Source organism: Tenrec ecaudatus, chromosome 17 (assembly GCF_050624435.1).
Source record: "Tenrec ecaudatus isolate mTenEca1 chromosome 17, mTenEca1.hap1, whole genome shotgun sequence".
Taxonomy (NCBI): Eukaryota; Metazoa; Chordata; class Mammalia; order Afrosoricida; family Tenrecidae; genus Tenrec; species Tenrec ecaudatus.
In genome coordinates, this window is record NC_134546.1 from 48074678 (window position 1) to 48086920 (window position 12243).

General features: G+C 42.8%; 1 protein-coding gene across 1 annotated transcript in view; it reads right to left on the bottom strand.

The window, feature by feature from the left end:
* Positions 1-12243, bottom strand: part of ENTREP2 (endosomal transmembrane epsin interactor 2) — a 133611-nt gene that overhangs the window by 20739 nt on the left and 100629 nt on the right. Inside the window, exons 6-7 of the mRNA XM_075535551.1 lie at positions 3095-3255; positions 1232-1367 (exon numbers count right to left, since the gene is read on the bottom strand). Coding sequence (XP_075391666.1) covers positions 1232-1367; positions 3095-3255 — 297 coding nt within the window. The remainder of the gene's footprint in view (positions 1-1231; positions 1368-3094; positions 3256-12243) is intronic.

Consider the following 12243-nt stretch of genomic DNA (forward strand, 5'->3'; position numbering starts at 1 on the left):
CCCCTTCCCTCCTTGTTGGGAAGACTCGACCTGGTTTTAATTTATCTGCACTCCATATGGGGGAGTGTGTCAGGCAAGTCTGTTGATTGGGGTTGGAATCTGTCCACCTGCTTGGAGAACTCCCCTGCCTTCTGGAAAGCTCTGGGGTGAGACTAATTTGGGTCCGTCAAGTACACGGTACTAAGCCTGGGATCTTCTAAGCCTCCCCAATGAGTTCTATCCACATTCCTCGGCTCAGTGTTTGGGACCCACTCTGGCCATACATGTCCTGAGCTCCCTGCACTACTCCCCCGCTGCTGCCTTAGCACAGACTGCTCCTCCAGACTTCCGATCGATGTCAGAACTCTCCCCGCTATGGATCTTCTAGGTATTTGGGTCTCCTGGTGCAATTTGATATATGATGATGACTATGATGATAATAATACCAAAAAAACATACTGACCTTATATGGGAGAAGTCATCTCATGTAATCCTAAAAGCTTGGTTCTATTTTGATAACTATTTTACAGACGAGGACATTGAGAATCCATGAACTCACACTGAATGTAAGTTAACGAGCTGTGAGCATTCCTGGCAATACCCAGTTGTGAGAAGGCAAACGTAGGTGCTAAGGTGCCTCCTGGTCCAGGCAGAGTTGAGGGACTTGACCTGCTTTCTTACCTCCCCAGTAGATGGTAGCTGAGAAGATTCTTCTTGAATCCAGAGACCCCTGGGTACTACAGTTGGATGTCTACATGCTGAGATCCATTTTATGGGCCTCTGCCCCTGCTGAGAACCCACACCATTTCTCCTTCATGTGTTCCCGCCACATCAGCCAGTATTAAATTCAGATACATCTGAGTTATGACGCAGGTCACAGTAGCTGAGCCAGTCGCCTAGGGGAAAAGCATCCCTATTTGGGTTCCATGGGCAGGGCTGGCATCTCTGCTGCCTATTTACCAAGGCTGCCTCCTGGACATACTTTGTGCCTGGTGGCTGTATTACACCATAAGGCCAGGCAGAATGGTATCCCGCGGGGTTCGGATAGTGCAGACAGGTACACCAGCACCAGTGCAGAGCAGTATCCCCCAGGTTGCTGACAAGACAGATAGGTGTACCAGCACCGGCACACAGCAGGTCTCTTAGAGCAGTCCTGGTGCAGCTCACACTGGGTGTGGGACTGCTGCAGGGCTAGGCCTGGAAGATCTCAAGCACAGCCTGGGGTTCCATTTTGTCGGAGGACCAACCTCACCTGATTAGCCAGGCTCTGGCCCACCACAGCCTCATAGGGTGGAGGGAGCTCAGCAGGATACAGCAGGCCAGGGCTGTTGATGGTGACAGCATACAGGGTGCTGAAGGGAGAAGAAGCAAAGTCCAGGTGCAGGTCCCTGAAAAGGCAGAAGCATGCACTGTCTTCAGAGGAAGCAGAGTCTGTATTATGCTCATGACAGAATCATCAGAACATGCCTGCCAGATATCCCCTCATAAGCCACTGTCACATTCACTGCCTAATTCACTTGGCAGTTTTGATTCTTTTTTTGTTTGGTCTGTAAACACGTGAAAAGTTTGAACTCTATGGTCCTGCTATTAAAATTTACACACTGTGTTAATGACTGTCATCTGAAAGCAGTTCTCTGCTTCATTTGATCATAGGAGAATTATTTTTGCTGCGCTAGATTTTCTCTTTCATGGTAGTGCAAACACACCAACAACGATGTCCTAGACCATTTCCCCTTTCGTGGTCCCTCTCTACGCTTCCAGAACACAGGCTTTCCTAGCCGCGTGACTGCCCCGCTGAAACAGCAACGAGGCTACTTCAACTGCTGACCTTCCTTCCAAAGCCTGCTTTTTTAAAAACAAAGCTTCATTGGTATACCTTTCACTTACCATATGCTTCAATAGCTCAATCATTTTAAAAAGAGCTGCACAATCACCTCCACGGTCAATTTTAGAACATTTACTTCTTTCTTATGCTATTGTCATCAGCTACCCTCCTCCGCCCAGCCTTTCCCCCAGAGCTCCCCCCAAATCATCAACGCTGTCACTGTGTCCACAGCAGCGCCCAGCCTGGATTTTCTTATACAGAGAAACATAGAAACATGCAGAAGAACAAAACAATCCCACTGCACTTGGAATGACAGCAAGGCCATCCATATCCCTGGTCTGTGGCTAGAGGGGGATTCATAAGAGGCTTAATCTGTGTGTGGTCCCTGCCGATGGAGTTGGGGCTCCCACCATGATTCATAGCTTTTTGAAACCGGGTGTTCACAATTTACACCCCATTTCTTCATTGGGGTTTGGACTGTATCATTCGCAACCTTTGGATCACACATGCTGGTGTGCTTCTTCCACGTGGGCCCAATGGAGGCCTCACTCAATCGCTGCTTGTTTGAATATACACCTTAAGACCCAAGATGTTATTCTTTCTAATCGTTGGGCGCCATCTAGTTTCTTTACCACCCTTTACTATCGTGCATATATCCTCAGTGAGATCTTCATGAGGATGAGCATCAGGCAGGACCGGTTAATAAGAAGGAACTGTTCTCAGAAATGGGCTAGAATTAAGTATGAGCCCCAAACCCATTCATATAGTTATGATTTATATGTGCCTCTGATTCACTTTAAGACATCATTATCCTTTTGTTTTAGAGAATATTAATGATCATCCTTCTGGGGCATAAGGTAATTTTACTGATAGTGTCATTAATTTAGCCAATGGTGTAGAATTTAAAACACTGTTGAGAAAAAGACATTATACAATGTCAGGTTGGCTACGAACCTGAATACACGACGAGTCGACATGCACGGATTAAATGTTTAAGTGACTGGACACTATTTGCATGCACAATGAGGGTGGGAGATAGAGCAAAATTTCCAAAGACATTCAATCACAAAGGCAGAGCCATGCCTACGAGGTTAATACATGTCATAATAAGGCAAAAGAAGCATTACAATCGTAAGTATATGATAGCCTTAAGGTATGGGATTCCTACAAAAGTCCAATGATGGCCAATTCTATGACCTTGAGATTGAAGCCATCTGCTATCCCAAAGACTGCTTCTGATCTATCTCTTGAGGGCTTCAATTCCAGTCATGGAAGTCAGGGAAGACAAACCTCTGGACCTCGGTGGAGGGTGTGCAGGTATATTCTGGCGGGTAGTAAGGCGGTGGTGGAATGGGAGGGATGAAGTCATCGAAGTCCACCATCTGGTGAAGAATGGTGCCATGTGGAGGCACGCAGGAGGTGTTGGCAGAGTGGGACCTCTGTGAGAGGAACTGAAAACCAGAGAGAGAAAGCCAATCGGTAATCTGGAGCAGTTTACATAGCTTGTGTCTATCAAAGTTCATTATTACTGTTCTGAATGTATGTTGTTTAAACTGTCATGCCACGATATTCAGCATGCATGTTTAAAAGAATTGGCTCCATGAGGAAGCATTGTGTCTAGCGCTCATGATTTTAATTTCTGCACTGATCACACTGAATGCTTATTTTCTGAAGAAAATACAATCTGGAAAGTCCTCAGTTCTATCCCAACTGCTAACCTTGAGCCTGGAGATGGGAGCACACTCAGGGAAAACTGTCTTAAACGGCGCCTCTTTGAGGCGTGGAAACTCCAGGCCCCCCGTTGTTCCAGATTCCCCCCATCCCAATGTCGATAGTGAAATACGTTTGGGGAATACCACATACTGCGCTTCCTTCTTCGAGCACTGCAATGTGCTTCGGTGTGTTGAATGCCCTGACAAGGTCTATGCTGACGATCTGTTGAACCCAACAACTCAACACTGCTCAAATATTTAACATGTTAAGGTGGCACAGTCAATAAGTGCTTGGCGACTTAACCAAAAAGTTTGTAGTTCAAACCCACCCATGAACTGGAGAAAGATGTAACAGTTTGCTTTCATGAAAATGATAGTGTTGGAAACCCTATGAGCAGTTCCACTCGGTATGAATTGGAATCAATTCAATAGCAAGGAGTATGGGTTGGAATACATACTAAGAGCTCCAGAATATACGGTGTTGTGCCCTTAAAAGCAGAAGTGCTGCTTGAGTAAATGGAGAGATTCGGTAATCACGTAACACAACAGATGCTGTATCTGCCTAGTTTTCTATCTCTGCTCATGAAGAGATTTGACTGATAACACTGAGTCTCTGTTCTCCAGAGTCTACCGTAGACTAGAAATACCCGAGTGAGACATGAGTACCACTTCCAGTTAACAGCTTCCTGAAGGGTCTAAAGGTGAGAAGAGAGTCTGTGCTTTTCTACAGTCTGCCCTCAATCAACTCCCACTGCCTGGGAAAGAGTGAGGAAAGGAGCCGGCAGGGACAGGTAAGATGAGCGCTCTGCGTGGAAGAAGCCCACCAGCCTGCGTGATCATGAGGTGTTGATGGGAGTAGGAATCAGTCGTTGAAAAACAAGCAACCAAATTGATGTGAAGGAGAGTGGACGCCGTGGAGACTCAAAACCCACCTGCAAGGCAAATGGACAGTCCCTCTGCCAGAGGGCATCTGCCAGAGGCTTAATCTGACTAGATAGTCTGCAGATGGATTTTGGGCTCCAATTGTTCTCCATGTGTTTGCTAACCATTTGCCTGTTATCCTTTGGAACATACATCCTAATGAGTGTAACTGTTAAAAAGAAAACCAATATGTATACATGGGAAAACAGATAACATACTTGGAAATTTTATTCACAAAATATGTTTTAGAACTGCTAGAAATATGGTCTCTGTTGCAACTACTCAGCTACATTGTTGCAATTACTCCACTACACTGTTGCAACTACTCAGCTACATTGTTGCAATTACTCAGGTACATTGTTGTAATGGAAAACCAGCCCTGGACAACATGTAAAAAAGTGAATGTGGGGAGGGTGGAGTAGAGAGGGGAACTGATTATAAGGACCTACATATAACTTCCTCCCTAGGGGATGGACAACAGAAAAGTGAGTGAAGGGAGATGTCCGACAGTGTAAGATATGACAAAATAATAATTTATAAATTATCAAGGGTTCATGAGGGAGAGGGGTGTGGGGAGGGAGAGGGAAAAATGAGGAGCTGATACCAGGCACTTATGAGGAGAGCAAATGTTTTGAGAATAATGAGGGTAACGAATGTACAAATGTGCTTTATACAATTGATATATGTAGGGATTATGATGAGTTGTATGAGCCCCCAATAAGACGATAAAAAAAATGGAACAAATATCAAATGAAAAAATGTTCCAATAAAACTTCATTATTGAAAAAAAAAGGAAATCAAAATAGCTACACATAAATAATTAAATAAGGAAAATATATCATGCTTATGAATAGGAAAAGTCAACGTTGTGAAAAGGTCAATTACCCAAGACAATCTAGATACAATGCACTTCTGATCCAAAACTGTACATCATACTTTCAAGAGATGTTAAACTGAATCACTAACTTGAAGTGTCAAGGACAAAGAGTCCTTGATTCACCGAGCACTACTAAAGAACAGAGTAAGAGGATTTACACTTCCCAATCTCACACCGAGTTGAGGTAGTTTATTGTGTGCCAACCTGGCCGATAAACACATGAGGGGTTAATTGAAGGGCAGAGGGATAAATGGCTCAGTGAGCCTCGCCTTTCGAGTTCTTGGGTCTCTTGCTTTCTGATGGTCGGACCAGGGTGCAGCTGCCTTAGCAGTTCTCTGCTTCAGCTGGCAAGGCTCACTTCCTGCAAGACACCCCCAAGGAGAAGCCACATGGACCTACCCCGATGCAGCCCTGGGTGCTGGAGCAGCCATGTGTAGACCCCTACCAGCGCCGAGATGCTTCCATGTTCACTGACTCAGCTTTCCCCTTGCAGTCAGCATCACTGAATCTGTTTTGTGAGATGGAGGAGGACTTTATGGATTGGTATTGGGCATATGGGTTAATGTTGGACGTGTCGGTTTGGGCAGCACTGGGTTGGGATGCTTTCTTGATGTGGACTTACCCTTTATATAAAACTCTCTTATACGTGAGTTTCTGTGGATTTGTTTCTCTAATGTACCCAGACTAACACACTACTAAATAGCTACAGTTGTCTAAATAGTTCTGTACTGATGCAATGTAGACATACAAACTAATGAACCACAGAAATAAATCCACATATGGACAGCTAATCTTTGTCTAAGGGATGAAAGTTATTAAATGGGGAAGAGATTAAAAATGCTTCTAGAAAAACCTGACTATCTATTTGCATAAAAGTGAAATGGGACTCATATCTTGCATCATATACGAAACAAACATGGCAGGTCAAAGTCTTAAATGTAAAATCCAAAACTAGGGAAAACTGGCAACAATGCACTATCAGCTGAACATAACTGAAAGCACACAAACAGATGAAGACAAACTAGCTGACTGGGACACTTGTGTGTCCATAAAAATTAGACTCTTGTGTGCCTAAAAAGAGTTCACCAAAAGAAGTTAAAAGATCAGGGGAAAATTTGAAAGTGACATATTGGACAAGGAACTAATATGTAAAATTTATAGAAAAGGCCAACTTCTGAGCAACAAAAATTTTAAAAATCCAAATAAAAAGTAGGCAGGATCATGGGCAAAGAAGACACTCAGCAGGCCAATAAACATATGAAGAAATTCTTTCAATCACTAGCCAATGGACAAATACAAATCAAAGCAACAATGAGATATCATTCCACCTCAGCATCAATAGCAAAATATAAAAAAAATGTTGGTGAGGATGTGAAGAGCCTGTGACACTCCAGCACTGCTCGGGGGAAGATAAACTGGTGCAAGCATTATGACAAACGGCATATGGCACTTCTGTAAAAGTGAGAACTAGGAATGCCATGTGATAACGCAATTCCTACACATATCCTAAAGAAACGAGTGACGGCACTGCAAGTATTTAGACATACGCACACGCGTGTTCATTGCTGCAGTATTCCCCACAGCTAAGAGACGGAAATAGCTTCACTTCCCATGAATGTTAAGCAGAAGCAAACGATGATACATATACAGAATGGAATACTACATAATGCTAGAAAATAAAGATGCATCTGCAAAACACTTCATAACATTATGCTGATTGGAATGCATCAATACAAAAATGACAAATATTGTATGAGATCACTATTATAAGTAGCCAAAAACATATTTTTACACTAAGACACTCTTTGATGGTGACTAGACCTGGGAGGGAAAGGGAGGGTAAATTACTAATTACAGAGTAAACACATCAACTTGGGTGAAGGGAAGTCAATATATGGTAAAAGGGAGGTCAGCAAAAAATGATGGAATCAAGAGAAAACACTAAAGGCAACAGAGGTAAATACTGTTATATATATATAAAATCAATCAATAACAGTGATCTACAAGCCTTTGTCTTAAAGGCTTTAAAATAAACAAGCGGCCATCTAGCTCAGAAGCAACAAAGTCCACATGGAAGAAGCACACCAGCCTGTGTGACCACAAGGTGTTGATGGGATCAGGTGTCAGGCATCAAAGAACAAAAATCATATAATTGTGAATGAGGGTGAGTGCAGAGTGGAGACCCAAAGCCCATCTGTAGGCAACTGGACACCTGCTTACAGAAGGGTCTCGGGGAGGAGACGAGCCAGTCAGGGTGCAGGAAGCAACAATGAAACATACCACTTTCCTCTAGTTCTTAATTGCTTCTTCCCCCAACAATCGTGATCCCAATTCTACCTTACAAATCTGGCTAGCCAGAGGATGTACATTGGTACAGATAGGAACTGGAAACACAGGGAATCCAGGACAGATGATCCCTTCCGGACCAGTGGTGAGACTGGCAATACCTGGAGGGTGGAGGGAAGGTAGGGTAGAAAGGGGGAACCAATTACATATAACCTACATATAACCTCCCTGAGGGATGCACAACAGAAAACCGGGTGAAGGGAGACTCTGGACAGTGTAAGATATAACAAATAGTAATAATTTTTAAATTATCAAGGGTTCATGAGGGAGGGGAAAGCGGGGAGGGAGGGGGAAATTGAGGAGCTGAAATCAAGGGCTCAAGTAGAAAGCAAATGTTTTGTGAATGATAATGGCAACAAATGTACAAATGTGCTTGATACAATGGATGGATGGATGGATTGTGATAAGAATTGTAGGAGTCCCCAATGAAATGATTAATGAAAATGACAAAAACTAATAGTGAGCTACAAGTGGGTGCATGGATAAATGCGCAGGCTGAGTAGATATGAAGGGAAAGTGAAACACACTCACACATATATAAAGGCTTGAGAGAGGCATTTTTACATGTACATTTGCTTAGGTTGCACACATATCCAGGAATGTGGCTCAGTAAACATGGAGCAAAGTTATGAAAAGTTCTCTGATATAACTAAACACTTTGAAGGAATGAATCATGGTGCCTGGGGGCCTAGACCATCCTCTTGGGAATACCAAAGTTAAATGGTTTAGTCTACAAAGACAATACTGACCATTGTCCTTTGGTGAGGAGTGTCGGGTTTTAAAAGCCTGAGGGCAACCATCTACGGTGCAACTATTGGTCATTTTTTTCATATATAGATATATAACTATATATAAAAATAATTTTATTTGGGAGCACTTACAGCTCTTATAACAATCCATACATCAATTGTTTCCATCACACTTGTCTATATGTTGCCATCATCATTTTCAAAGCATTTTCTTTCTACTTCAGCCCCGGTTATCAGCTCCTCTTCCCCACCCTCCTTTCCCCACCCTGACACCCTCTTGAACTCTTGATAAATTAGAAATTATTGTTCTTTTTGTATCTTACACTGTCTACTGTCTCCCTTCACCCATTTTCTGTTGTTTGTCCTCCGTAGAGGAGGGGTGTTATAAGTTCATCATTATGGTATGTGCCCCCTTTTCCCCCTCACCACATGGTATCAGGACACCAATTACTGTTCCTGGGGGGGGGGGTTATCTGTCCTGGATTCTGTGTGCCAAGAGCTCTTATCTGTACCAATGTACATGCTTCAGTCTAGCTATATTTGTAAGGTAGAACTGGGTCATGCTAGTTGGGGGGTGGAGGGAAGGAGGAAGCATTTAAGAATTAGAGGAATGTCATGTGTTTTATCGGTGATATACTGCACCCTAGCTGACTTGTCCCTTCCTTGTGACCCTTCTGTGTGGGGATGTCCAATTGTCTATAGATTGGCTTTGGGTCTTCAATCCTACCCTCCCCATTGGCATCAATGTGGTTGGGTTTTTTTTTTGAGTCTTCTGATGCCTGATGCCTGATTCTGTAGACACCTCGTGATCACATAGGCTGTTGTGCTTTTTCCATGTGGACTTTGTTGCCTTCCTGCTAGCTGACTATTTGTTTAACTTCACGCTTTTAAGACCCCAGATGCTAAATCTTCTAATAGTCGGGCATCATCAGTTTTCTTCACCACATTTGCTTATGCACCTATTTTATCTTTAGTGATCATGTTGGGCAGGTGAACATCACAAAATGTCAGGTTATTAGAACAAAGAGTTCTTGCATTGAGCAAGGGCTTGAATAGAGGTCCAATGTCCATCTGGTACCTTAATACTTAACATATAAATTTGTGTATATAGACCTATATCCCTATCATTATATGTTTACATATATGCATGCCTATATTTATACCTCTATACATGTCTTTTGTCTCCTAATTCTTTTCTCTATTTTATTGGTCTCTTTCTGTCCAAAGAAAAGATTTGTGAAGAAAATGGGAGACTTATGGAAATAATCCAATGGACTAGTAGCACACATGAACATCAATCTCTATGATCTTGCTACCACCACTACAAACTGTTCTGAAAGGAATCACATTAGAAGGTACAGGATAAAGTGGAAGATAATTGAAATCATAAACAAAAATCAGGCTTATTGGTAAGCTACAGACTGGTGGATCCCACAAGGCTATGACTTTTATTTATCCTTTCTTTTTGAAACTGCGCTTATCCCCACGGGTCAATTTTCAGTCAAACAATAGATAAGTCTATAAAACAACAACAATGACAAACCACAAAACAAAACAAAAATAAAAAAATCACTGCCAGTGAGCCCATTCTGGCTGCTAACAACACTATAGGATCAGGTAGAACTGCCCCAATGGGTTTCCTTGTCTTTCACCAGGTGCTGGCTGGTGGTTTCAAACTGCTGACCTTGCTTTTAGTAGCCCAATACATAACCCAGTATGCCAGCAGTGTTCCAGACAGGTCAGTAAGGGAACAATTACATTAGAATAATCAACTATTTGAGATCAAAAGGGCAGCCTTTCCCCAGGGACAAAGTTCCCAAGGGCTGGAAAAGGAGAAATGGAAATGGGAAACACACAGAGTAAGTGGGATAAGTGTTGTTACATTGCCAAGACTTCAATCAATGCCACGCTATAAACTATTTATGAATTATTGAATGGAACATTGACTGAATGTGTAAATCTTCTCAATTCACAATAAAAAGCTTAAAAATGAAAGAATTATCTGTTCACTCAGGTCAGGAAGATAGTTGGAAAGGAATGGAGAGTCAGAAGTTTGGGGAGTTCTGCACTCAGATTGCTCTCTCTGTCTTGCTCCACTTTAAAGGAACAGAATCAGGAAACCAAATGTGGTACAGTTCGTGAATTTTATGAAATAAATACAACACAAAATGTCAAATTAGCCCCCACTGGTCGGTCAGTTTTTTGTACTGTGGTGGCTTGTGTGTTGCTGTGATCTTGGAAGATAAGTCACAGGTACTTCAAATGCCAGCAGGATCACCCTCAAATGAATATTTGTCAGTGGACCTTCCAAATTAACACCAGACTATGACGATGGAACCAACTTCCCACTTTGAAGGAAGCAGCTGCTAAAAACCTTACATAGAGCACGGAAATATTGTCAAATATGGAAGGAAGGACTAGTGAGTGGAAGATATGGTGTCAGAGACAGTACTAGTACTAGAGATGAGCCCCTAGGGATGGAAGGTATACAAAAGGTGACTGAAGGGGAGCTGCTTTCTTAGACTTGACCATGGTAATGTTTACTCAGTAAAGCTTGTGGGGTGGGAGTCAATCTTTCAGGATCTTTATTTGCTAATGGGGCACAACTCAAAATGAGAATAGCTGCAAAAATCTACTATAATCAAAAACTGAATTGTGCAAAATGTAAGTCTTGGAACTTTGGAAGTCATTAAAAATCAAATGAGGGGAAAATAGACATTGTCGGCATGGCTTTTGGTGGGGACCACTGAATCAGTTCTGACCCACAGCAGTCCTATCTATGTAAACAGAAGGAAACCCTGCCAAGCCCTGTACCACGCTCACAATTATTTCTATGGCTGAGCCCACTGTGGTAGCCATGGTGTCCACCCACCTCCTAGAGGCCAGCCTCTCTTTTGCTGCTCCCACACGTTACCCAACGAGATCTTTTTTCCCAGGGACTGTCTTCTCCTGGCAATGTGTCAAAAATAAGTATGACCAAGTCTTGCCATCAAGAAGCACTCTGGCTGTACTCCTTCCAAGACAGACTTGTCTGTCCTGTTGGCAGTCCGTGATGCTGTCAATGTTCTGTGCCATCGCCACAATGCAAATTCATGGAGTCTGCTTCAGTCTTCCACATTTAAGGTCCAGCTTTCACATGCACGTGAGGCAATGGAAAATATCATGGCTTGGGGTGGTCACAGAGGTTTTGTGCAGCAGATTGATCCAATGCAATGTGTTGTCAAGTCTCCTGGGTGCTGTTTCCTTGAGCATTGATTGTGGATCAAGCAAGACAAACACTTGACAGCTTCCATCTTTTCTCCATTGACCAGGATGCTAATTATTGGTCCAGTTGTGAGAAATTTGGTCTTCATTACAATGAGTTGTAAACCACACAGAAGGTGTCAATGCCTGATTTTCATCAGCAAGTGTTTCAAGTCCTCCTCACTTTCAGTAAGCAAGGTCGTGTCATCTGCATATCAAAGGCTGTTAGCAAGTCTTCCTCACATTCTTCATCATATAATCCAGCTTCTCTACAGATTGAATAAGTATGATAACAGGATACAACTCTGATGAACACCTTTCCTGATTTTAAACCAGGCAATATTCCCTTGTTCTCTTTGCACAACTGCCTCTTGATCTATGCACCGGTTCCCCATGAGCACAACAAAGTGTTCTGGAATTCCCATTCCTCCCAAGGTTATTCCTAGTTTACATACACAGTTGAATGCTTTGGGTTGCTTTTCAAAGCGCAAGTGAACATCTGTCTGGTATTCCCTGCTTTCAGCCAAGATCCGCCTGATGTCAGCAATGACCTTCCATGTTCCACATCCTCTTCTGAATCCGGCCTGAACC